General features: G+C 38.7%; 1 protein-coding gene across 2 annotated transcripts in view; it reads left to right on the forward strand.

Moving 5' to 3' along the window:
• Positions 1–27,970, forward strand: part of LOC117291156 (anion exchange protein 2-like) — a 55,299-nt gene that overhangs the window by 17,563 nt on the left and 9,766 nt on the right. Inside the window, exons 2-17 of one of the 2 annotated variants that reach the window (XM_033772707.1) lie at positions 801–987; positions 3,710–4,167; positions 8,033–8,082; positions 8,861–9,036; positions 11,346–11,429; positions 17,996–18,111; positions 18,925–19,123; positions 19,283–19,421; positions 20,313–20,463; positions 22,004–22,330; positions 22,704–22,908; positions 23,745–23,963; positions 24,594–24,742; positions 25,366–25,560; positions 25,968–26,378; positions 27,535–27,624. In XM_033772707.1, the coding sequence (XP_033628598.1) occupies positions 801–987; positions 3,710–4,167; positions 8,033–8,082; positions 8,861–9,036; positions 11,346–11,429; positions 17,996–18,111; positions 18,925–19,123; positions 19,283–19,421; positions 20,313–20,463; positions 22,004–22,330; positions 22,704–22,908; positions 23,745–23,963; positions 24,594–24,742; positions 25,366–25,560; positions 25,968–26,378; positions 27,535–27,624 (3,156 nt within the window). The remainder of the gene's footprint in view (positions 1–800; positions 988–3,709; positions 4,168–8,032; positions 8,083–8,860; positions 9,037–11,345; positions 11,430–17,995; positions 18,112–18,924; positions 19,124–19,282; positions 19,422–20,312; positions 20,464–22,003; positions 22,331–22,703; positions 22,909–23,744; positions 23,964–24,593; positions 24,743–25,365; positions 25,561–25,967; positions 26,379–27,534; positions 27,625–27,970) is intronic. The other variant, XM_033772709.1, reaches the window with a different exon arrangement.

The following is a 27,970-nucleotide window of genomic DNA, read 5'->3' on the forward strand; positions in this document are numbered from 1 at the left end:
AACTATGCTTGCCGTTTGCACTTAATTCCCTGCTTCCGTAAATGCCGATTCTGTGCTTACAGTAAGCAGAGCCTTGAAATTGGGCCCAGATCAATTGGGTCAATATGTACATTTTTTTAATTTTCAATTCTTACCTTCATATGTCATACTACTATTTTTAGTCACACGGCAAGTGTAAACTATCTTTTTAAACCCTCTTTCATATAGGCTACCCAGAGGTCAGAAATGCTTTTATAAACTTTGTTTTAGTACATTCTAACTGATTTGATCTCTGCCTATAATGGCAGTTACAGATTAAATGGTTTCTGACTGCCTTTCCAAAAAAAGGTACCGATAAATTAGGGAGACCGTTAACATTATGGCTATGTAGCTCAGTTGGTTTGGCGCCTGCACATTAAGCCCCCCCCCCCTCAATTTCCTTTGGAGTTTTAAAGGTTTTAAAAAGTGTATACCCGGTAGCTCTTTCATTGTTGTGTAGAACATGTACTGAATAGATTGTATTATTTTGTTATTAATAAATTGCAGTACAATACTTGTGGTACTTTGTGACTTATTGATTAAATGGTTCTTCCAGGAACTTTTTTTCAATTACCTAAAAAAAGTGTCAATGGCTTAACCTTGATATCCAGTCTGGCCACCATCACTTTTTGCACATTTACTACAATTCGTTTAGTTGGTAAGCAGTTTTCAACAGCTTTTGTTTTAAATATCTTAAAGCTACTACTATGCCTGTTTTTTCAATCTTTAAACTCTTCTTATCTGATTATCATATTTCTTGCAAATTGTTTTGTTTCACTCAGGACCCTGTCATCCTGATTGGTGATAAGTTACCTCCGAAGCCCAAGGTAGACCATGATGAGATTGAGAAATTACTAGGGGAGGTTCCCCAAAGGCAGCAGTTTGTGCAGCAGCTGTATGGCCAAGTTGAGTTTGATGCAGAGGCTACCAGCCGGTATAATCGACGATTCAGTGAAAATGACTTCCATAGTAAGTTGCCTTCCATTTTCATGTATATAAAGGGAAGGTACACCTTTGGTAATCACTCTTCAAATTTATGGCAATACAAACTTACCTGGTTAGATGTACAGTACAGCTTTCAAAAGTATCAATCATTTTGGTTTGATTACTTCAAAGTAATGAAGGATTTGAAATAATAGTACACGGTAACCAAAAGATTAAAATCTTTTGGTTACCGTGTACCTCTATTCTGTTCCATTCTGATTAAAGGAACAAACAGCTGCTACTTTCTTGTTGTAAAAGAGAGAAGAAGAAAAAAAAAAACTTGTTTTGTCCGCCATACCACTCTTGCAAAGAACCAGTCAACAATATGTTTGATGTTGATGATTTCGTTGGGCAACAGGGAAACTGTTATGACCCAAACCAGAGTGAAAGTCAATCTATGTCACTCTTTTTTTAGTGAAATTTGAACAAACTTCACTCTAAATGGAGTAGTAGCCGACTGTTGGTTTTTGACCATGTTGGTCAGCATGTTTTGCATGCTGGCGATGGAGAGGGAAAGAGGGAAAGTGACACCACTCGGACAAGAGAGTGAAATGTTCACTCTGTTACATTAAGAGAGAATCAACTGGTACAGAATATGAAAACTGCCTTTTGAATCTTGATGATGTGAATCATTGATACTTGTTGTTTTGTAACCGTATCTGTTTATTTGCTTCCCAGCTTTTAATGTAACCTGAGTTGAAATGTAGCTTATGAATGTGGGGTTCTTTTCATACACTAAAGTAAGTGGGACTTCCATTAGTTTTAATGGAGATTGATACATGTACCATCAAATTGTACTTGATCTATGTTTCATGGTAACTTTCCAATGTTTTGCCTCAAGAACCAATGATGTAGCAGGTTTTGAAACAATACTACTACTACACTAATAATCATTTACATAGCATTTTCTTACACAGAAAAGCTACCACAATGCTGTACAACAATAATATTAAAGCAGTCAACAAATGAAACATAATAAAAAGGATGAGAATCAAATACAATAAACGTAATAAGTTTGGAAAAGGTGATTCTTAATTATAAAACAAGAAATTTGCTCATAATGCTTAACCATTATAAATGATATCAACAAATTGGAATTTGGGTTTTTGCAGCTGTTTGCTTCTCCTGCCTCCACCAACAGAAAAAGAAGAAGAAGGTTCTTGCTGAATTAATTTAACTGTCTTTGGTCATGACAGACCAAAAACAAAGTGTCTTTAATAGGTTAATCGGCTTTGTCTGAATAACTTGACAATTATCAGTTATCAACTGGGCTTTATTTGTTGATAAGAACAACTCAATCCATTTCTTTGAATTTAGTAATGTGTAGACTAAACTTATCTTTGTCAATATTTATTTTGATTCACAGCAGCTTTACATTCAGGTTTGATAAATGTCTCCTAAACCTAAACCAAGGACAACATGAAAATAATATTTCTGTCATGCAGCCTGTCAGTTTGAGTTATTAATTTTCAAAACTCAATGGTTCTTAGTAAAAGCCACTAACAAGTTGCTTGTATTTTTCATCAAACTTCTTGAATACAGTCCAATAAACCTGGTATTTGAAACTTGAAATTTGAAACTTGAAACTGTGGCCATAAGCCGCAATATTTGTGTATACAGGAATCATACATCTTTACCCCTTTGAATGTCAGCCAGAAATGCCATCAAAAGTTTCTGAATAAATATTGTTTTAACCCTGGATGAAAAACATGAAATAATGCCATGAGTAAACATTTTATGTTTACTCACTCTAAAACCAGTTAGAATTGCCAGCATATGTTTCCTCTAGAAGTTTCTTTCCCTAACTGCCATCAAAATAGGTCATCTTTCATATGCGTTGTGTAGTCACGTCTGATCTCACACAGACTTCGTGGAAAGTCAATTAACAGTATGTAAAAACCAAGTGTATAAATTTGTCTTATGTGTGCCACAAAGACTGGTGTAATTCTATATAACCCCCTAGTGCATTCTCCTATTGTGGCGATGTTACTCACTGCTAGGAGCACTGTCATTCAAGACCATACTCAGCGTCGTCTGTCTAATGGCCCATTTAGCACAGCAGTTATATTTTCTTGATCAACACCCTGCAGAAGACCAATCTTCCTCCTATGTTGACCATTTGTGGTCCCAACATTTCTATCTGGGCAAATGGAATTGCAGTTCTCTGATGTAAACTGAATGTCTATTTGCCTGAAGGGAATATTAATGGCAAGAAAACAATGAGGCCTACATGAATGATGACATTTCTATCACTCAGTGATAAGAGTTTTGTCCCTGATGCATATTGGAGGCCATTATCATTGAGTTTGCTTACCAGTATCAGGTAACTAGACAATTCAAAATGCTTTTAAATGTGATATGGCCAGCCCGAATCCCTTTTAGAATATGCCTGAAAAAAAAAAAAAAAAAAAAAAACGTTGTTATTTACTTGATTATTGTTTTGGACTTTGAACAGAGCAACTTTTTGTGATTATAACAAGTCGTTAAGAGCCCTCCAGCATCAGCGAGTGTGAAATATAAAAAGATAAGTCTGGTGTTATCCATTTAGTTTCCTTGGTTCCTTGACTGATGATGACACACTTTCATCACTGCCAAGGCTAATAGGACTCATTTTGTCAATTATCTAGCCATAAATCAATCTTATTCATAATCGTTTTAGTAGATGCATAAACTGCCCGGCTAAACTTTATTGTGTAAATGATTTCAGGTCACAGGACGTCTCCCTCCAAAGGTCATCGAACCCATTACAGTAACTCCCTCTACTGCGAACCCCATCTGGATACAGGGTCACCATGGCGACGAGCAATCACCATCCATGGAGTCCCCAAAAATTCTAAGAGGTACGGGTCAGGCAGACACGCCAAGGAAAATGGCGGGAAAAATGGAAGCGCCACCGTCTTAAAAAAGTGTCGGACTGCTGAGGGAACTCTGATTGAGGAAAACAGGGTTGTGGATTCTAAAACGCCGTCCAGTGAAGCAATAAGTAGAACTAGTGAGAAGGAAAAGTTGGATGCAGGGAATACATCGGAGGACAACAACAAGGATGGAGATGACGATGATGGAAGTGGTAAGGAGAGTATGCTGGAATTGAGAATTAAGGAGGATGATGAGACAAGCCAACATGAGGAACTTGAGACAGATGAGCAAAAAGCCGAGAAAATCAAGGTGAGTCGAGAAGAAAGTCAGACTAGGACTATGTGGTGATTACTACAATAGCTCGTGTTGAGTTCAGTTTATGTTTAGCCTGAATGTGAGACTTTTCATACCCTAAGATACCCAAAAGTCAATCACATGCTGTGGTCAATATGAGCACTTTCATCAAGGGAGAATTAGCCATACTGTAGGCAAACTTGCTTCTCATTTATTGCAAAAAGGCCTCACAAGCAATTCACATTCTTTTTGAATATATATATGTGTTACTCATGCATTTCTACGATAAATTTTACCTAGGTAATATTAAAGGCTTGTGTCTTACAGGTAGCATTCACGACAATTATGGCATCTGGTTGGCTATCGCACAAAAGTCATGGCGCCCTCTGTTGCCCTCAGTCACATTTAAGAAATGACACAGTTAACTCATTGTTTCTCATTGCCAAACATTTCAGCAGTACGTTTCTGTGTGTACTTGTTTCCTGACGTGTTAAGCCTACATCCACACTCAAGACATAATAAATTACCTCCCTAAGACAATTTGTTGTCTTAGTGAGTGTTTGTCATTCCTCCCCATTTAGTTTCACACTTTCCAATGTCAAACAAAATCTCTGGAGAACTCATAAATATTAAACATATTAATTGCAAATAAGCATCAACAGCTTTTCATCCGAGTTAAATATTTACCTTTGCATAGGTTCTCAGATGACAAATTCTCTCAATAACTTTAAATATGTAGGCCAAGGAACAAGCAAAGAAAGCGCAAACAATTCCTTATAGCTCAGTGATACGATAACAATACAATCAGAATACTTTAAAGGCACTGGACACCTGTCGTAATTGTCAAAGACCAGTATTCTCACATCCTTACATGCATTAAAAAGAAAAGAATCTGTGAAAATTTAATTGTTCATTGAAGTTGCAAGAGAATAATGAAATAAAATACAACCTTTTCCCCCAAATTTGTGGGCTTTCAGATGCCCAATAAAAGGCTTCAGGCCTGAAGTCTTTTTATGGGTGCGTTCGATAAGCTTCCCAGGGTCGACCCCACGGTGCTCACTCGGGTTAGCCCCTGTCAAGAGCTAATCGAACGATCACACTCGCCCTCTCGTGGTGACAGCATGCACCTCAGGTCACCCCCAAGTGACCCACTCCACGAGCAAGGCACTGGGGGCTGACCCGGGTGAGCCCCGTCAAAGCTATTCAAACGTACCGGGGCAGACTGGGGTCGAACCAGGGAAGCTAAACTAAAGCACCCAATATTTCAGGGATAAATTACCTCTTTTTCAAAACCTACATTACTTCAGAGGGAGCCATTTCTCACAATGTGTTCATATGATCAACAGCTCTCCATTCCTCATTACCAATTAAGTTTGTCTGCTAACAATTATTTTGAGTAATTACGAATAGTGCCCAGTGCCTTTAATGCTTTTGAATCAAGAACATCCATCAAGTGTGGCTTTAATTGGAATGGCTTCTACATTTAAAGGAACACGTTGCCTTGGATCGGTCGAGTTGGTCTTTGAAAAGCGTTTGTATTATTTGTTATAAAATGAATATGATTAGAAAGATATTTTAAAAGTAGAATAAAATGATCCACACAAGTATCACTCGAAATTGCGTGGTTTTCCTTTTACCTCGTGGACAAACACGATTTGTCATTTATGGGAGTCACATTTTTGACTCCCATAAATGGCCGACCGTGTTTGTTTGCAAAGTAAAAGGAAAACCACGCAATTTCGAGGCAAATGTGTGTGGATCATTGTATTCTACTTTTAAAACACTCTTCTAACCATATGCATTTTATAACAAAACGGTTACAAACACTTTTGAAAGACCAACTCGACCGATCCAAGGCAACATGTTCCTTTAATGAAATTTAATCTTGTCTGCTTGTCTAATGACAATATTCTCGTGGGAGATACAAAATGTGCATTGATTTGACACTTCGGTTCTTGAACCTTTGATATTGCCAAAGGCAGAACGGGGACTGTAAGAAGAAGATTATCCGACCACTTACACATATCTTATAAAATATCTTCAAGTCGAAGATTTGCATTTCTGGGAAATACTGTGTCTACTTCACTCTACTTACCGGTAGAGTCAAATTACTAATTTGCATATTCCCTATGCCGCCAGGCAATATTGCTAAGACTTTACACACAATAGCGCCCTCCACCGTCCTACCTTCAATGCCCCATGACATGCTTGCCACGAAGTCGTCCTCTTTTCTCTTAGCCACAGTTGGGTGAGGACGTAAATAATTCTGTGTCCAACAGTTTACCGTTTTTAAAATGAAATAAAAACACCTTACCTTTGCTGAGATTTGAGATAAAGACTGAGATTGAAGATAGTAGAGTTGTTGTTTAGTTGAAGTGTTTTAGATAAAGATCGTTATAACTGAGTAGTTCAAGGAAATGGAAATTGGTGAGGGCTCCGGCTGTCGGAACTGGGGGTACGTCCATTCCCCCGGGACAGTCGGAGCCCTCGGAGGGCTGCGCCGGTGACACTCCGTCGCTGGGCTCGCCCTTCAACCGGCCCCCGCAGCCTCAGTCGGCTGCGTCGGCTGGGGGACCCACTGACCAAGGAGGGAGCCTTCCCGCTCCCCCTCTTCGATCAGCATACGTGGGTCCACCCAATCTAAGGTCAAGCGCCCCGGCAAGTCCAAGAAAACTAGTGCCGGGGCGGCGACCAAGAGAGGTAGGGCTAAAGGTAACTCCGTTCCGGAGCGCACCGCGCCCTCTCAAGCCTCGGGGTCACTGCAGCCGGAGGGATTCCCCCCTCCACACGGCTCAGTGAACCCGGCCCTCGTCGACCACGTGGGTTCCCCCCACGACGGTCAATGATGGGCCTTTGCGAGGCCACCCTACCCGATCGCACCCGCCCACGCCATAGGGGGTGGTGCGCTTGCGATGGGTAGAAGGATTGGTGGCGTGGAGTCGGGTAGCTGGGAGTCCCCTGGCACACCCCGCTCACAGGGCCCGCCCTCCTCTTCGGGTTTTACCCGTTACTCGGGCGTCCCGGTCGCCCAGATTTCCTCCGAGAGGGCCTCAGATTCGACCCGGGACCGATATTTGCACAAGAGACAGAATACCAAGAGAGACCGTCACGCCCGTCATTCACTGTCAAGCGATCTGACAAGTCTATGTCTGGCTCCCAGAAAGGCAAGCCATTCAGCCGGCCCCCGTAGCCTCAGTCGGCCGCGCCGGCTGGCGGACCTCCCAAGGAGGGGAGACTTCCGTTCCACTTCTCTGGTCAGCAGTGTGCGTGGGTCTACCCATGGAGAAAGATTAATTCCTAATTATTCCTCCATGGTCTACCCAATCGAAGGTTAAACGCCCAAGCAAGACAAAGAAAGCTGGTGCTGGGGCGGTAACTAGAAGAAGTAGGGCTAAGGGTGGCTCCAATCCGGAGCGCACCGTGCACTCTCTCGACCCGGCCTCGGGGTTGCTGCAGCCGGAGGGCATCCCCCTCTCCACACGGCTCGGCTTACCCGGCCCCCGCTGACCACGTGGGTTCCCCCATGAGGGTTGTTGACGGGCTTTTGCAGGGCCGCCTTACCCGATTAACACCCGCCCACGCCATGGGCTGTGGGGCGCTTGCAATGTAATGGGTTGAAGGATTGTTTACATGGAACAGGGAAGCTGGGAGTCCCCCGGCAAACCCCGCTCACTGGGCCCTCCCTCGTCTTCGGGTTTACCCGTTGTTCGGGCGCCTCGTTCACCCAGGTGAAATAATTATTAAAGCCATTTGAGTCCAAATTGTCACAGATTTTATGGATATGTTGGGATATACCAAGTGAGTTACTAGTCTTTGACAATTACCAAAGTTGTCCAGTCCCATTAAGTCAAGTAACATTTGAACACTATTTTCTTTTCAGAGATTATCGCCTGTGTTTACCCATGATGCAAGTTATCGACATAGAAAAAGGTTGGTTCATCTCATATTTGCAGATTCAACAATATACCGATATTTGACGTACTTGAGCACATTGTCGCAGAATGATTGTTATAACACGTTGAAATCTAGATTATTTCATTTCATGAGGCAAAGCTGAGAAAAATGAAATAAGCCAGATTTAGCTGAGAGAAGTAACTGTCAAATATTTCCCACAAAAACACGTTTACCAAATATGTCTTTACTTTTTACCAAATCTGCTAACTTGGACATTTCTATACCGAACACCATGGTTTGGTGTTTTTTCAACAAAAACTTGTGTCTAGTTTTTCTAGATGTTTTTCGCAGAGCAGGAGAAACTTGCCACATTGATAACAAAGTTGCAATTTTTAAAATATTGTGAATTGAGCATGTCCCCACACAAAAATATTGCTTAGGCGATCCTACTCTATCATCCTGCACCGTCAAATCTTTTAAATTGTCACCCCAAAAGTGTGCATGAAAAAGCAATGTGAAAGGGAGTTGTATGGGCTGTTTGTTTCACAATATGGCAAGGAATCTCAAAACAAACAAAAAAATACTCCACCTGCATTTTTCTTAGACTCATTGACAGCCCTTAAATTAACTGTCTACAGGACAGCATTGATTTTGGTTTTACCTGTATACACCGATGTGCGTTAGCAGCTGTATACTGAGTACTTTTCCAATCTCTGTGAACAAAATCACAGGCGCATTAGTCGGGTGGCATTTGAACCCAAGACCACAAGCATTGAGTTAAAGGTTTGATTCTGTTTCTTGGGTCATCCTGAAGGTCTTCCAGCCGCCGGCATAAACCTCCAAGAATTCATAGTCTCCAACTCAACACTGAAAACCATGATGGTGAAGGTTTTCCCGACAACGGCCCCGGCTCACCCCAGCATCTAACGGAGATCACCGATCTAGAGGAGGCATCCAGGCTGGACCAGCATGCCCTACAGCGCATTGCAAGTGAGTGTATACGTGTTAAGATCTCAAAACCAAGTATAGAGTTTTCATTGGTTGATGATGACTATGATGATGAGGGTGGCGTTGACCAATCAAATATCAAGGGGAGCTTCCCTAAGGAAAAATGCGGGCCTCGCTTGAGCTTTCAGTTGGGTGAGGGTGTGACAAATCCCGATGAGAGAAAAGGTTCTGAAGGTCGTTTGAAGTTGCCAGGAAAAGAGAAAGATGTCCAGACTGGGGAGGCGCACCAGAAAAATTGGTTACGGCACCACATGGATGGTAAAGATGAAAAACATCTCCTGTGCTTGCCTTTTGGGAATGCAATAGTAGTCCTAATATAGACATGCCATGACATCCTGCTTGCTTCCATACAGTTCACTGTAATCAAAATGAGGTTGAAGGGAAATGTAGCCTGGTCCCTTTTTAAGAAGTTAGTATTAGTATTGTCAGTATGCAAAGTAGATACAGGGTACTAACGACAAGTGACAGATTTTATGTATCATGTGACATGCTCTTTAACCAATCTAAATGTAGAACCTTTGTGCTTAAGGGGTGTTTAAATACATTTGTTAGCAACACCCTTTAGTCTCAGTCAGAGGTTTTTCATCTGTTGTTGATTGGTACAGTGCCCTATTCATCTTGAACACAGACGCCCTTCATTTATGTTTTCCTGGGGCCGTGCCTGCATTTTATATCATATCTTTCCCTGGGTTTGAGTACAACCCCTTAAACAATCCTAATCACAATCACTGTGTTTATTGCTTGCAGTGTGAACTTATAACTAGTGTGTTAACAACATTTACATAAGTCTACATGATTTCAATTATCTTTCTTTGATTTGTTTGATTATTATTGTCTATTTCTTGTTTCATTTCTATTTGTACCTGGGGTGTATTTTTGGTGCTGGGAGGGGGGGGGGACATGTAAAACACTTTAACTTTGCCTTCAGTCCACAGTATATAGTCTATTAACAAACTAATGTGGTTTAAACAAAGTTGAGTTTGTTTGTGGTAAGTGGTATTCTTTCCCCCTTTTCTACGTTGCTATTCTTTGGGTGTAGTAAAAATCAATTTGAAAAGGTATGTCTTTATTGAATTCAAAATGATGAACGTCACCAAAATATGTTTAGGAAAGGGTGAGGTAAAGTGTATTAGGTGTTGGAGATGAATCAAATTAGCAATGATAACATCTCCATTGTTTGTTTTTAAGTTTTGAAAAGTTTTGTTTAAACTTCTGATTGTGGCTTCAAGTCTACTTGATTAATTCCTGTTGTTGGCATCTAACTGGTCCCCAGTAAGTCAACCATCTCTCTGTATATTGTAGTTGCTGCATTGTCATATCTGGAGGCATCCAGATGCTGTCTCATTTCACAGACTTAAAAAGAATTTTTTTTTCGTAAGCTATCCCCTTACAAATAGGTTGTTCTGAAGTACCAGTATTTCAAATCCCTTTTAATTGTTGTCAAGATTATGTTAATTTAAAACTGCGAAGGAATTAACGTAGTCTTTCACTCCAGTTGCTGTCAAATCAAGGACAAATGATTTAAATACCAAATTCAAATCTAAACCCAACTTTGCAGTCTTTTATGGCTAGTGTAGATGGTTGCTGAAAATGCAAAGCATACATGCTGCCCCAGCTTGCTTTAAACAATAAACCACCTTGTGTCACTAATTTGCTAACAAGTTTAAAATCTGCTAACAATTTGCCAAATTGAAAAATGGCTCATGCATTTACTTTCAGCCAAGAGAAGGTAGCTCAGCTGATTTTGTCAAGGTTTTATTTGTGAACATCAAGGCATTCTTTAAATCTGACTTAAAGATAACAACAACAGCTTTAAGATCATGTCACACGCGGCAATTTACAGGCAACCAGTTCCAGGCAATCTCCAAAAAGAGAAACCATTCACATTTGAATGTTCACATATTATTCTTGGAGATCATAAGACATGGTCTGAAAAATGGAATTTTTTACACTTCAGCGAGGGTTTTGTACTATAACACTGCCAATTCCTGGCTTGAGGTGAGACTATATTATATGATAATCCTCCACTATGGAACATGCACACAGCAGGGTTATTAGTAATGTAGTCTCCTATTTAAGACAGGAATTGGCAATTATAGTACAAAACGTTTCACTGTGGTTTCACTGTAGCATGCACTGCTGCTGGTTGCCTCCCATGTTGCCTGTAAAAGTTGCCTCGTGTGACAAGGCCCTCAGATTGCATGCAATCATGCCTAATTTGTTTTGCCATAATGCCATCATCAGCATCTTCATATCCTTGCATGTTCTCCTTCATTTCATTGCTCATGTAGAAGAGGCTGACTTTCATCATATACTAGGAAGTCCCATGGTCGGCAAGAAACATCCTCAACTGGAGAGCAAAAGTAGTCTGTCAGGTGAGATAGAATCCCTGATCATTTGCTCACTACTAATTTCTAAACGGAAGGTAAAAAATTGGTTGAGCGTAGTCAATATTCTGCACTCTCTCGAAATCGCTGTTCTGTTGTTGCCATCAACTTCAGAACCGTGAAAGCAGTTGTTCTTCTTCTTTTAAAGGGTCTGTATACGTTTGGTAATGACTCTGAAAATAAATGGCAATCAAAATTTACTAGGTAAGAACATGAAGACAAATTATATAGAGAAGTAGGCTAGACTTTGATAGTATAACGCATTTTGAGAAACTTTTCACTTTGAAGTACTGCGGTTATGAAAAAGGTATCACTTTTTATGCCCAAAACTTTGAATATGAGAAGTGTTATTGAGAGTAACTTTTCTCAGATTGTGTGTTCCAATTGAAGATTATTCCTCCTGTATGCATCGGGAAAATGATCCAGATTTTTGTACATTATCAAAAACTCGCTACCACCTTTTGAAATGTAATTCTAACAGATTAGTTTTATGGTAGGCCTATATTTGCAGCTATATAGGATGGAAACAAACAGTGGGTTGTAATTACCAATCGAATACAATCCCTTATAATACTAAAAACAAGACAGAACTGTAACGTATATATCTGTTGCACAATGTATCCTGTGGAAACTGGAGCAGAGGGATGGATGCTTGTCAACTCAAACCTGTGTTATATCTTCCTGTATATTAGTCCAACCCTGTACACATGCACCACTTCAAGATGTGAGAGAGTAAAGTGTGCCTTGGATCAAAATGTTGAGTGTAAAGGAGCAAAAAAGAAGACTACGTCAACAAATATTTAAGATCTCAAATCAAATGATGATCCAAAACTTGTCACGGTTTTACAATTTAAGATGCTATTATAGCAATTAAAGGCAGGGTGTACTTTTGGTAGTTACTCCACAAGTTAATGACATACATGAAAGCTTACAGCCTAAAGAGCACTGGAGAGCTGTTGTAAAACGTTGTTACAAACGACCCCTGTGAAGTAATGTTGTTTTAGAGAAAGTGGTAATTTTTCACTCGAGAATTTGAATCCGAGAAAGCCTTTAGGCACAAAGCTTTTTCTATAATGTGAAGCGCTTTAGGTCGCCCTCCATGTTTGAAAACCGCTTTATAAAAACGGGTGATTATTATTATTATTATTTTTTTGTGCATCTGAAAGCACACAATTATTATGCAACAAGAGAGTGTTTTTTTGGAAATATTTTCTTTAAACTTTGATGATCAATTAAGAAAATTTGTCACAGATTTGTTACTTTGTTTAAGGGCACTGGTCTTTGACAATTACCACAAGTATACCCTGACGTTGTATGATGAAGAAGTAGGTTACCTCAGATAAGTCACTGAGTGGACACTCAGTTTGACCTTATCATTCTGAAATAGACAATGCCCTGGGCACTGCCCTGGGTATGCCCTCTGCACCATTGCCACCAGCACAGTTCTTGTAATTGTCAGGTCAATTGCTCTCTAATATAATCAACTGTCATCAGTTTATCTGAAAAAACAAATCATATTTTCTTTTAAAAAGGTGACCTGCTTTTCACTGCCCACCCCCCCCCCCCAAACTAAAAAGGGGAGGGGGTAATTAGCAACAACAACCAAAACAAATTAAACATCATGTTACATGATAGACTTTTAACTTGCAAATGTTTTGTGTGATGCAAAACCCAATTGTGCAGAGCAAATCTGTGTGCTTCTACTTTGAATTTGGTACCTGTGGTACAGGGTGTGGATGTATAATTTCTTGCATGTGCATGTTTGCTTTTAATATTCTTGCTATGTTCGTCATCTGCATGCAACAACTTCATTAAGGCATTCCTTTGAGGACATCGGCACCAGCTTTGTTGAAGATAATGGCAGTCAGTTTGGCTCAGTGTTGTCCCTGCCTTTCACCTCTGCGGACCCCGGTTAAAGCGCATTGCACAGGAGCCTTGCATGTGGATTGGGGTTTCAGTCCTTACCCAACTGCATTGGTTTCTGGACAAAGGTTTTTCTCCAATGTCCAAAACTGAAGTTTTTCAATATCTTATTTACAAAAAAATGTGTATGACATTTCCATTATGATGCTTTAGTGGCTGTATATTGTTCAGATTCAGATTTAGATGGCTAGCTCTCCCCACCCCAAAACAAAGTCGATAACATTATACATACTAAAATTTGAGATCTAAGGCATATGTCATATATTCCTTGGGATGTCATTAAGAGGTGTCAAAGACCATCATTCTCAAAGACCTTGTGAAATATTGATCCTGCTGTTTGGAAACTTCCTCTGAGCAATTAATCTTGTATGTAAATAATACATAACCTCGCTTCACGTGTCATAGATGAATTTTTCTGGGTTGATTATTGCTACACATTTGAATACCAGTGACATGGTAATACATCAACTGAGCTGTAAATATTCAACTCAATTTTGTTCTGACCTCAAAGTTTAACTCCTGAGGTATTGACCGCTGCTAGTTCAAATAGAGACCCTTTTCCCAGAAAGTTATACTTCACCTTGTTAAATAAGTGCAAGAATTCTATATTGAGAATTTCAAGTTGTAAACGGTTAGATTAAGAGCTCACACCGCAGTAGTGAAGTCCCCTCGTTCCACTAAGCTATAGTCCTGGCCTATTTCAAACCTTCCGCCAAGGTAGTAGTTAATAAGGGCGACAGTTTTTCCAGAACTGAGAAGTCTCCTGAATTCAGGAAATCTGCTATGCAGTAGTAGAATATAAAGCAAGACTATAGTTCTCAAAAAAAAAAAATCACAAATCTGCCTGGCAAGTAGTGAATACTTGCAAGGTAGACATGTCGTTACCACAAACCAAATAATAATTTTTTAAAATGCTCTTGCTCAGCATGTATTGCAAATAATAGAATGTCCCACTCTATTCTCGAACTGCTCGAAAAAAAAAAAACCTGCCAGATTGAGTTTATCACAGAGGACCCAAGCTGATAAATAGATCTTCCAATTAATGCCAAATCTTAATGCAATCACTTTGTACAGCAGTATCTCAGAATCAGTTCAACTCCATGTAGCTAATGATCCTAGGGGACCAGCTGTGTCTTGGGGCAGGGAGTTCCTTGTCTCACATTGCCCACTCACCAAAGACGTAGCTGATAAAAGAGCTACAAAGTTTGTATCCAAGAAGATTCAATCCGCAAAATATGTTTTTGTCATTTTGCTCTGCGGCAAATTGGCTGGAATCTGTTACACACATCTGTCTGTGTGTTGTTATGGATGCTGGTTTGGTTAGAGATTAAGGTGGTTGATTTGTTGGATTCTCTTCTATTGATGTATGGTATATGCCTACCAACAATGATTGGTTATTGTTGCTGGGTGTGTAGCTTGTATTGCTATGTCAATTGAGCTTTTACAAATTGAGGGCAATATCAAGAAGAAAATTATTTATGATAATTAAGTCCTACTACTGGAATGAGAAAGAGCTGAGAATAACATAGGCATTTATTATATGGGCCAGTTATATGCAGAATGAAGGCATTCTGGTGGTTTAGGGGAAGCATTTATTATATGGGCCAGTTATATGCAGAATGAAGGCATTCTGGTGGTGTAGGGGAAGCATTTATTATATGGGCCAGTTATATGCAGAATGAAGGCATTCTGGTGGTTTAGGGGAAGCATTTGAAATGAAGTGGCCTGTTAAACACAAAACACAAAACTTACTAAAGAATTTGTTTATTTTGATGTTCATAAACAACTCTAGAAGGAGATAATAAGAGTCATACAAATAACTCAAATTTAAATTGCACCTCTATACATACAAATGATAAAAAAGCATAATTTTAAAATGCACAGAATGGGATGAAAAGATAAGACTGGTCACAATGGCAGTGCCCGGACCACAGTATGGGAATACTTCTGTCCCGCCAATTCCAACAGAGAACTAAAAGTTACTTATTTATCCCTGCTGGCATCGGTGATGTTTTGATCTTTCCAAGAGACAGACACCTCTAACCCTATAGTAGATCTATGTAATGAGTCTAAAATAAGTGACAAAGCAGCCCTAGAAGACAAGCAAACATAAGACACATTAGAACAAAACCTGCAAAAACACTAAACACAAGCTCTTTAATTATAAAAACAGCTGATAGCTTGAAAATATTTACAAATACTTGGATGCCTTTTACTTCCAATTCACGTTGAAAACAATCATGAATTTGTTCATTTGTTTCCTGGCTGCATTTCTGAAATCGATAGTACATCAATTGTGGACTGATTTGGAGGAGCAAGAGAGAGACAGTGAAAATGATATCACATTCAATTCCAACATGTTGAGCAAATCACACTTTACGATATCGCTGTCAGGCCATAACTGTAATTGAAACATTTCACAATTTGGTTTTATTGGAGCGTGTGACTAATTCTGCTGACTCCACCTTATTAATGATAGTTGAGCTTGGAACATCAATGACCTGGTGTTACAAACACAAGTCATTATATAGCTTGTAGATCAAGTTCTGGGTTATGACATGAATCCTTACTCACTGTGAATAAAGAAGTATGTGATTTAATTTACCGGTAGAAGTTTCTTCTTCATTAGTTTTTGAGGGAAAATGAAAGTAAAATCAGAGCAATGTTTTTTTTGGTTGTTTTTTTTGGAGGGGGGGGGATTGTATTACTCATTTCTCAGAAACTACAGCACCTCAGCAAGTAATAATTTCAAGGAAGCTTTCTACTAGCATTATCTTTAAACTGTGTAAGTTTAATGTAAATATGTGGACCCTTATGTTTTGTGTCGTAATATCAAATCCACTTTCACATTCAAGAAGAGAAATATTTGATCATTCTCTTCAAATGTGTTGATTATTCTAAGCAGACAAGTTCAGCCACTCTGCCCATCTCTGATCTACCAATGCTATGCATAGATTAAATTTAACATTCAGCTCCACAATGAATAAACATATATACGTGTCTAGAGTTATAACCCCAAGAGACCAAGGCTTCGGCATTCCACTGAGGTGGGAAGCTGTTGGAATACTGAACAGGTTGTATTAACCCGACCCATTCCATCCCGGTGGAAACATTCGAGCTTAAACCTCAACAAACTAAAGTGATATTAGTCTCAAGTTGTTTCTCTCAGATGCACACAATAATTGTCTAACTTTTACAATTTTGACATGTCCCACATACATTCACTATAACTATATTTCACTGAACCATCTCGTTTTGAGTTTCATTAAATCAATGTTTAATAAATTGTCAAAGACCACTATTTTCACTTTGTGTATCCCAACATGTGCATACAATAACAAACCTCACCTGTGAAAATTTGGACTCAATTGGTCATCAAAATTGCAAGAGAATAATGCAAGAAAAAACACACTTGTTGCACAAATTTAAGTGCTTTTAAATGCCTAATGAAAGGCTTTAGGTCTGAAGTCTTTTAATACTTGAGTTAGAAATTACCCCTTTTTCAAAAACTGTGTAACTTCAGAGGGAGTCGTTACTCTTAATGTTTTATATACTATCAACAGCTCTCCATTGCTCGTTACCAAGACAATTTGATGCTAACAATTATTTTGAGTAATAACCTCAATCTCTCAAATCAGTTGATATAGTCCTTAAAGTCCTGGAAAGAATTATAAAAGGTTTTACATCAGGCAAAATGACATTTCTATTGATAAGTTGTATTTGGACCTATATTTGCATGTACTCATCACACTTTAACAATCAAATTATCAATAAAGCTCACTGCAATACTTTCTTGCTGCTTGCTGACTGCTTGCATAACAGCACTGCACTATTGCATGCCTGCCCGACTCTCACACAGCCAACCATCAACCTATACTGTTTTCCACCCTATACTGATAGGAGAACATGATTTAACTGATTTTGATTCAGTACCCATCTCCAGACCCAAACCCAAGAGAAAAGTTAACTTTCTTTTTGAAAGTAGCAGTGGCCACAGCTCATCGGATGGTGAAGGTTAATTATTTGCTCTCTATACATTTCTCTTGCTTCTTACACTCTGCGAACGACTTCTTATTGCATCCATTTTTGAAATCACTGGAAATCTGTTGTTTGATACTTTGATAAAATTTAGTTAGATATTTATCATGATGAAGCAGTGAGAGGATTGACTTTCTGTGCCATTTTCAAATACAAAACAGCCTAAGGATTAGAGCTTCACTATTGCTACATACAACTTGCATTTCAAATGCAAATGCAAATAACACACCATTTTGCATACTTTGGTAGTTGTTAGAACTGATGTTGCTAGAAATTCTGCACTTTATATTTTGTTTTTAACTTCATAGTTTATTGTGGAAGCTTAACAATTTTACACTTTTGAATTTAATTGCAGTTAGAAGTAGGTAATTATGCTTGAACATATAATTTAAATCTTTTTTAGTACGACACACAATGGAAACATTTTTTTTGTACACAGTGAATGTGCTGGCGCCAGAAAGTAAGTACAAACTTTTGACAGTTTTTGTTGTGAATTGTTATGTTATGACTGTTTTATTGTTAACTTATGGATTTGGACTGCGGTTATAAGGACTGCGTAATTAATCCTAGTTATTGGGTTGTTTGATTGAAAGGTCATCGCTATGACGACGTGGGTATCAGTCGACGGAAATCTAAGATCTTAAAGACACCGTCACCATCCTCGAGGACGTTAAGTTACCCCAGTGCACGCAGCCATAAGCCTCATGAGGTAGTATACCAGCTATATTGATTCATCGTCATGTGTAGGGAATAAATAAAATATATCAGCAAATTACCTTGAAATTTGAGCCATCAAACGAATCAGAAGGAATTCAACTTGATGATCACTTTAATAGATGTTAATTTTGTATGGGATGAAAACCATTATTAATTTGGTTATACCCTTACACCCATGTGTGTAAGCGCTGTTTATTCAATACTTTCCAGAATAAACTTAACTATTAAACCGTTGCTGTACCCGCTGCTAAAATATAAGATTCAAACTGCCTCTACCTACTGGGCAATCTTGGTGGTCTGTTTGGTTAGACATCTACTCTAGAATGTCAAAGGTCGGGGTTCGCATCCCACCCCAGTAAAACGCTGTGTTTGGTTCAAAGAACTTGAAAAGTACTGAGTATACAGTGCTTACACACATCGGTTAAAATACAACAGTATTCTTATTTACTGTTCTTAATCACCCATTGGTGCTCTACAAGCTGAGCTAACTGTAAATGTTAGAATCTTTCAATACTTTTAGTTAATAGCTTTAAACCACAGTAGTAAACAATTGGTCTCAGAATTCATCACTATAATAACCTATCTTTCTGTAAGTTAGTATATACTCAGCGCCTTGAGTACCTTGTTTGGTAGATACGTGCGCTATATAAGACTTTGATATTATTATTATTATTATTATTATTATTATTATTATTATTATTATTATTATTATTATTATTATATGACAATAAACTCAAAAGGATATTCTTGCCTTGTCTATCATATTTCCTAAATAAAAATAAAAACATTTTTTTTTGTTCCTCAGCTTTTTGTGCAGCTAGATGAGCTCCAGCGCAGTGAGCAATATGCAGGGATTGGAGCCAGTAGTATCCATTGGAAAGAGAAAGCTCGTTGGATAAAGTTTGAAGAGGACCGAGAGGAAGGTTCGGACCGATGGGGCAAACCTCATGTTGCATCTCTGACATTCAACTGTCTTCCACAGCTACGCAAAGGGATAGAGCATGGTAAATACTATTGGATAAATGCATTTCATTTATTCTGGTTGTGTAACCAAGGACTCTCAGAAAAGTGAATAGAAGTTAATCAATGATTCGAACAGATCCCAAAGAGAAACCTCAAGAGGTAAATTACTCAATAATCTTCTTTTTCTTTTTATTTTTCAGGACTTGTGTTATTGGATATTCCTGAGACCCAGTTACCAGCAATCTTCAATGCCATGGTAGAGGGAATGCTTAATGTGGAGTTAATTCAACCAGAACAACATGGAATGGTTTTACGTATGCTGCACCAGTCATCCAGGAAGTATGATCATAATAATAAAATCAGCAGATTATAACTGCAGGTTTTTTATGTTTCAAATGGGCACTACAAATTGAAAACTATTTAGAAGTAGTTGGCTTTAGAACACTAAGGGCCAGACGGTTTCACAAGTTGTTTTAAAGACACTTTCAGGGATGATTTGGACGTATGACCTGACCAAACAATGCGGTTGGAAACCAGTTATTGGTTACTAAGGCAATTTGATCACCCTAAAGCAGTAAAACAACATATCAAATAATAAAACTGGTCTCAAATGACATCAAATGGTTCTTTAATTGTAGCCATTTTGTATGTGTGTGTATTTTTGTGGGGGTTTTTTCATGAGAAAATTGAGCAAAAAAACAACAACAACTTAAGCAAGTCAGTATGTTGATGTTTAAATCCAAATTTAGAAGGATTTTAACAATTGTCTCAAGTTTCTGAACTTTCTTGAGTCGTTCAGAAAACATAAACACACAGTTTGGATTATATCCATCAAGGAAGTATACCTTAAAACAAATTAAAACTGGCAAAGCTTTTACCTAAGACCACTGAATCAGAAACCTTCAATTCTCTACACTTAAGCCTTGAACTCCTAAAGCTACCAGTGTAGAAACAAATGCCAAACTTGACTGGCCAAGAGCTGCCAACTCTCCACTGATTCTGCAGAAAGTTCCCTGGAATCAACCAATCTTTCCATGTTCTGACTATCAAATCTGAAAATCTCCATGGTTATGGAAACCTTTTCCCCATTACGTTGAATGTAATTCAGTTTTATTTTGCAGCTCTGCTTACCCGATTGTTACGATTACTTGATGTTGCATCATTTTCCTCTCTCGTGATTTCTAAATCTCTGTTTCTTCTATACAACCCTCCCTACAAACTTAATTCCAGGAATGTGACTGAACAAATAGGTCTTTTCCAGGCGTCTGTTCGGCGTCTGTCCATGTATGCCACCTCTGAGCCTCGTAAGACTTCTCTAAGCATCTCACCAACAAGTAATGCAACTCTCTTACCACCTTTTGTTGACAGCCATACCAATGGGGTAAGGAGAATTATAGTACAATCCCATAGTAAGGCCAGGTCCGAATTGGCTTCTTTGGCTACAGCCACGGCTAGATTGCGCACGTCTACCTATTCTTCAACATATGGCAGAAGTTGCTGTTTCAGACATGGCCTTAGTCAATAGAAAATCAAAAGGGTATTGTTTCAGACATTGCCTTAGTCAATAGAAAATCAAAAGGGTATTAAATGAAACATTCTTTGCTTTTGAAATTGTTTTTTGTTGCAGTCACACAATGCACAAAATTGAGTACAAACCATGTAAAATAATTATGAGTGGTTTTGATTATAAATAAATGGATACGGGGGTCCCTTTGAAAGTTATCAGGCATGAAAAATGAAAAGCAAACAAACAAATGGATAGATCCACTGATTATTACCAAGCATGTTCTGACTTCCCTTAAAGAGTTGTTGTCAGTTCTAACCTATCCATTACCTAATGGGATTATTTGTAAGTGCTTTTTCCAGTTTGTTATTTCCATATTGATTAGGTAATAGGATTGAGTTATACAGTATTAATAAGTCTGGCCTTGGTTCACTAGGGAGTTATTGCATTCAAAGATATCATTCATACATTTAAAATATTAATTAATTCAATTTACTCTTCACAGGAATGACACTTTATGCAAAATGCACTGGTCATTGACTCTTATTCATGTTAATCTACTCCCGTATAGCATTGTTGTAAGTTGATTGGTTTGAGTTGAATTTGAATTTAAAGACACTGGACACTATTGGTAATTGTCAAAGACCAGTCTTCTCACTTGGTGTATCTCAACATATGCATAAAATAACAAACCTGTGAAAATGTGCACTAAATTGGTCGTCGAAGTTGCGAGATAATAATGAAAGGAAAAAAAACACCCTTGTCACACGAAGTTGTGTGCGTTTTGATGGTTGATTTTGAGACCTCAAATTCTAATTCTGAGGTCTCGAAATCAAGTTCATGGAAAATTACTTCTTTCTCGAAAACTATGTCACTTCAGAGGGAGCTGTTTATCACAATGTTTTATACTATTAACAGCTCCCCATTACTCGTTACCAAGTAAGGTTTTATGCTAATAATTATTTTGAGTAATTACCGATAGTGTCCACTGCCTTTAAGAAGAAAAAGCAAATTTGCCCAAATACTGAAGTTAGCATAGTGCATCCATTCATACATAAAAAGAATATAGTTTGTTTTTACCCTTACATCGATGTATATGCACTGTATACTCGGTACTTTCCCGAGACAAATCACTCAAGTGGGATTCAAACCCGTAACCTTTGCATTGCTAAAACATAGGTCGTACCGTTGGACCAATGAATGTTCGAATCCTAGTACATGTGTTACCAGTATGAATAGTGCCCCCTTTAAAATTAGACTGCATTCGAGTACAACAAAAGCCAAGTCCTCTTTCACAATTATTTCGACTTAAAATCAACCGAGGGTCACACATATATCTGTTCATAATGTTTTTTTCCAAGTTGGAGGAGTTGATGTATTGGACTTGAATTGTTGACTTGTTGTTTTGACTCTCCAGGTAGATGAGGTGAGGATATCCATGCTAGAAAACAACAACAACAGCAATGTAGACCTACCGTTGAGTAGACGTCAAACTATGCACGGTGATGGTATCATGCGCAAGATCCCTGCAGGTGCCGAGGCTGCTATCGTTATGGTAGCCACTGAGGAATCCTTTGAGGAGTGTGTCATGACCCTTGTCAGACTGGAAGAAGCCACTGTGTTTGAGAACTTTCTTGAAGTGCCTGTTCCACTGAGGTTCATCTTCTTTATGGTTGGACCTAGCTTTGGGGATACAGACTACCATGAAGTGGGGCGGGCAATGGCGACTCTGTTCTCAGATGAGGTAGGCAATGGTTGCATTCTGGGAGGGGTAAAGGATATGGTAAATCTGGGGATTAGGTTAGCTCAGTGATTTCTTTCCTTGCCTTTCACCTCTGTGGAGACCCCGGTTCAAATCCCACCTCGGACCGGAGCCTTGCATGTGGATTTGGTTCTCAGTCCCTACCTGATTGTGTGGGGTTTTCCCCCATTTAGGGCATGTACTCCCACATCTAAAACTTCTTGTTTCCTATTCATTCTGTTATTGCCGCTATTTGTGCTGTTGAATGTGTAATGAAACAATAAATAAATGCACAATAAAACTAAAGGACAGTTTGAGCTGTCATCCCGGCGCTTTAAAGAGAAACTAATATTTTTATTATTCCAAATATCTGCAGGTGTTCCGTGATATTGCCTATACTGGTCTAGATAAGCACGACATGCTGAAGGGAATCAGTGAGTTTCTGAATGACACCATGGTGCTACCTCCAGGAGACTGGGACCGAGAGTTACTTCTACCCATCACTCGCATCCAGAAGAAGGAACAGGCAAAGGTCATGAGGAGACGCAAAACACTTAAACCAACCAAAGAAGACACAGATGGTGAGCCATAAACTACAAGTTAGATCATTTTTAATCTAAGAAGTAAACTATAAATACTTAATATTAAACTTGCAGATACAACAATGCATATAAGATCTCTTATGAGGAAGTGTTGGCTCTGAAAAGAGCGGTGTGGTCTCGGCGTTTCGAACAGTATACTCTGCTCGTCTTCAGGACAAACCTGATATCTGATGTAATTTCTTTAAAAAAATTTTAAATAAGAGATAACCTTAAGTTGGAAGGCCACATGAAGGTGAGGGCTACACGTAACTGATTTGGGCTGTCGACCCAGATCAACTGCAACCAGGGGCAATTTGCCACCTACTCCTGGGGCTGAAACAGGGTTACCCCCTTCACAGTCCGTAAGGATGTGGGCATGGGTATCATCCGCTAGGAGCCACCTACTCCTAGGGCTGAAACAGGGTTACCCCCTTCACAGTCCGTAAGGATGTGGGCATGGGTATCATCCGCTAGGAGCCTGGGTAGAGCAGAATGCACTACCTTCCCACCTTTTTCAAAGCTTTGTTAAGTTCTTTGATCAAGGGCACAAGCGTAATGAGTTGGACTGCTTGGCTACGATACGCAAATACAAAACTGATTCTGGTTGAAGAATGGATTTGTTCAGCTTTTATTTAAATTTGCATTTTTGTAATTTTAGGTCAACTTTTTTCTATACTTACTCTCATTTACTTTACTTGAAATAGGTCAAATTGTCAGAGGGTAATATTTGGGAATTTAAGTTGAATACTTGAACAGATAATGAAAAAAGCTTTGCTTTGAAACTGTGTCTGAAAATACAGGTAATAAAGAACATGTTTTTGTTCTTCTCTTTGTAGCCGTCATTGCATTCACCAAAAAGATCCGCCTAGAATTGAGCCTTGATCCTCTAAAGAGAACAGGTCGTCTTTTTGGAGGTCTAGTGAACGATGTCAAACGAAGATACCCACATTACTGGAGTGATATCACAGACGCCCTCAACTTTCAGTGCCTTGCTGCGTTTGTGTTCATTTACTTTGCATGTTTGTCACCTGCAATTACATTTGGGGGCCTTTTGAGTGAGTATAGGTGTTTTTCTTGCTACAGAACATTGATGAAAAATACTGCTCACAAAAACTACTTTATAACTTTATATATGTTACATTTCTACTTATTAAACTATATTTGTGTTAAATCACTTCTGCTTTGAGATTGTAGGTTTTTTGTCATTCCAAGCTAAATCGCCCAAATCAAAGATCGCCCAAATCAAAAGATCACCCAAATCAAAAGATCCAGAAACAAAATCTTTTGAACTTTGAGATCATGTCGGTTGATTTATTCCTGTTCTAAAGAACATTGGCTAGTGATCTGTTTTGATTTGATGTTAACTTTATTTTTGCAAACAAAAAACACATGCAGAAAAACCGGAGTCAGGGATGAGGAATTTCAGACTTGGTGTCAAAAATAGCTGTTTTTGCAATACAAATAAATCCTGCTTTGTGATCTACGTCTCTAGTGGTGAGGACACTGTCCTTGGAATTTTTAGAATAATAATTACCTTAAGGTGGAAATGCTACCATTTCAATATACCTCCTCAAATTTAGATAATAGTTTCAGACTTTTTTCGTTAGGAATTGACTCTCATCCTTGCTGATTATTACTGAAATTTGTTGATGATGCATTATTTTTGCCAAACCTGCTATTTTCAGGTGAGAAGACTAAGAAGTGGATGGGAGTGAGTGAGATGATTGTTTCTACATCTGTCTGTGGAATGCTCTTCTCATTATTCTCTGGCCAGCCCCTAGTCATCATAGGAGGAACGGGTCCATTTCTAGTCTTTGAAGAGCAAATGTTTGTGGTTAGTATGTGTGCTCTCTGACTTCTCCGAGAACAGATTCAAACATCGCTCTCAGTCGCTTTTTATTCACTCCTCGTAGGAATTTACCATTTCTGTTGTCTGATATAAGTATCATCTTATTAAGTCATCTAAATTCTATCAAAGTACAATCCGCAGTGTTTTAAATGCGCGAGGGTGCTCTTAATAACATTAGTATCACTTGCGGGGCATATGCGATTATCATTTGCACTTCTATGCGCAATCAAGTTTTTAATGCTTCTGAGGCGGGTTAAAAAGGCTCCTTTAGTTGTCTTTATTTTAAAAATATACTGCGCACAGACGTGACACTGCCAGAGCGCCAATCATAAATTTGTGCAGACAATGACACGCATACCCGACATTGATACAATTTTTTTGGAGAGCAGTCAAAAAATTGCGTATTGCTACCCTGATAGGGTATACAAACAGCCCCTAACAGAACAAGGACTTTATATTTTGATTTCACTAAATGTGACCACCAATGTTGATATAGTATTCAAATGTTGGTTGCAAGCATGATGTATGTTAATTATAATGCACTGGATTTGAAACGATTGATTTGTCCGAGAACCAATGATGTACTTTTGCTATTTTTCCTCATCTAGTTCTGTGAGACAATAGGAATAGAGTTACTACCGTTTAGAGCATGGGTCGGCTTCTGGATCTTCATAATATCCATCGTCGTGGTGGCCTTTGAGGGCAGTATACTGGTGCGCTATTTCACACGCTTCACTGAGGAGATTTTTTCTACACTCATATCACTGATTTTCTTATATGAGACCTACCTGGGCTTGTATCATGTGAGTAGACTTTCATTTGAAACAAATTACTAAACGTTCTTTTTAAGTGGATAGGAATTCAACATGTGGCCACAATTGATGTAGGTTTGAATCTCGTCCATATTCATAATGTGTTTCTTGAGTACCATGATTGCTTCTCTTCACCCAGTATTAGACATTGATATACTGGGAGATATGGTGGCTTCAGAATTACCCTAAATGATCAACCATACTTTTCACCATGTATTTCTTGCAAACCATAATTGCTTCTCTGCACCCAGTATTATAAATTGCTTTAATTGATGACTTAAAAGTAATAAAAGGATGTTTTCAAAACTTAAACCAATACAAATATTTGATCAGTGTGTAAAAAATGGTAAATCTTAAACAAAATTGGGGACATTTGAAGAATTTGTTTTCTCTTCCAGACAGTCTGTGCCAATCCTTTGCTTCCAGAGTATTGCTTCGGAGATAATCTTCACCACGATGTGAACCCAGTAACAAACCATATGTCCAACTATACTGGGGATGCGGACCTTAATGGGAACTACACCGTCAATGTGACTGCTCCGTTAGCATACCATGTACCCTCCTCAACGCCTTATCCAACAAACAGCTACCACCATTCAACAACCATATCACATGCACCAGGCTCGCACAAAGATCCTAACTGTTTGGAGTCCGCTGTTTCGGAATCATTTCACGGGGATACGTGTTCACCTGGGCATTGGACGCCTCGGCCAAACACAGCGTTATTATCTATTATCCTTACATGCGGCACTTTCTTCATTGCGTACTTTTTACGGATCCTTCGGAATAGTAGCTTCCTTGGGAGAACTGTGAGTAGAAATTTCTTTTTATAGTATTTTCTATAGGGACAGTTTTTCATCAATAATCTGAGACGAATTTGATCAGGCTAGTTCATTGTTGCGTTTTTTCACTTCAACCGTTGTGTAAATGGTAATATTCCCATGGGCCTATTCATAATCCACCTGGCCACAATCTGACATGATTTCCAGAGAAAAGACAACATATTGAATTACATAACAATACTGGTTCGTAACTGGAGCAACCTTGGCTTATTCTTACAGAGCTTTTTACTGAGTCTAAGTCAGTGTGAAATTTAATATCTCAGAGATTTGTACGGCTAGTGTTTGTGTCACGTACAAAATCAGAGCTATGAAATTTTTAACCTGACAACCTGATGGAAACTTTTTATTCGAAAGACTAGCTTAAATTTCCATCTATTAAATCGTTGCAGATAGCATTCGTGGTGTAGTTGGTATGACACTGCTCTAGAATGCAAAGGTCGTGGTTTTGAATCCCACCCAAGTAATATGCTTGTGATTTGTTCACAGGCCTCTCGAAAGTACTGAGTATTATACACATAATGAATGTTTATGAGTGCAATGGTGCGAATATGTTCATGAGTTGAAAGATGGAATGTTCTATTCAACGAGGCGGAGCCGAGTTGAATGGAACATTCCAGCTTTCAACGAATGAACATATTCGCACCATTGCACGAATGAAAAACATTCATTATTTGTTTTATATAACATCCAAGTAGAACTTTGTCATTTTGATTGAAAGAAACAACTTTCAAAACAAACAATTTCAACTGTAGAAGCCGAATGCTAGTAATTTTACTATGCCTTCTTGCAGTAACAGCTGCTGCGTTACCAAAGACACGCGCACGCAGTGATGTTTTTACTCAGCTTTTTCGTTCCATCCGAAAAGTACCATTGCACGCTGGCAGCGTGCCAGCGTGCAATGGTACTTTTCGGATGGAACGAAAAAGCACGGCGAGTGACTCAGCGTGCAATGGTACTTTTATTTGCTATCACGTGACGGACAATCCTCCAATCAAATGGCAAGGATCTGCTTGGGTGTTATATAAACAATGCTAACACACATCTGTGTATAATGGGTAAAAACCAAACTTAATATTCAATAGCCATAGTTTTGCTTTTAATATACTTATATCTTGTCTTACAGTCCCGCCGCGCCATGGGCAACTTTGGCATAGCTATTGCAATAATCTTGATGGTGACTTTGGATTACCTAATAAAGGATACATACACACAGGTAAATTCTCTTTCCTTTATTCTTTTAAACATTCCTTCTGAATATAGTTTGGTCACTGGATAATACTAGGGATTTGGTTCACAATTCATGACCATTTTCTCTTAGAGAATTTTTGCCACTGCAGCCAAACTTTTGTTTACATCATTGTTTCGGATACTCTTTACAATTTAGAATACTCTTTACAATTTAACCGGTGACATTTTACTAGGATCTTAAATCATGCAAATGGTGTAAAAAATACTGATTTGCCAAAACGTATGATTTTTTTAAGAAGTGCCTCTTTGTGAAAGCACTGACAAATTAATCAATTTGCTATGCTTCTGTACACTAGTACAAAGTTTGAATC

This window comes from Asterias rubens, chromosome 6, assembly GCF_902459465.1.
Source record: "Asterias rubens chromosome 6, eAstRub1.3, whole genome shotgun sequence".
In the NCBI taxonomy this organism is placed as follows: domain Eukaryota; kingdom Metazoa; phylum Echinodermata; class Asteroidea; order Forcipulatida; family Asteriidae; genus Asterias; species Asterias rubens.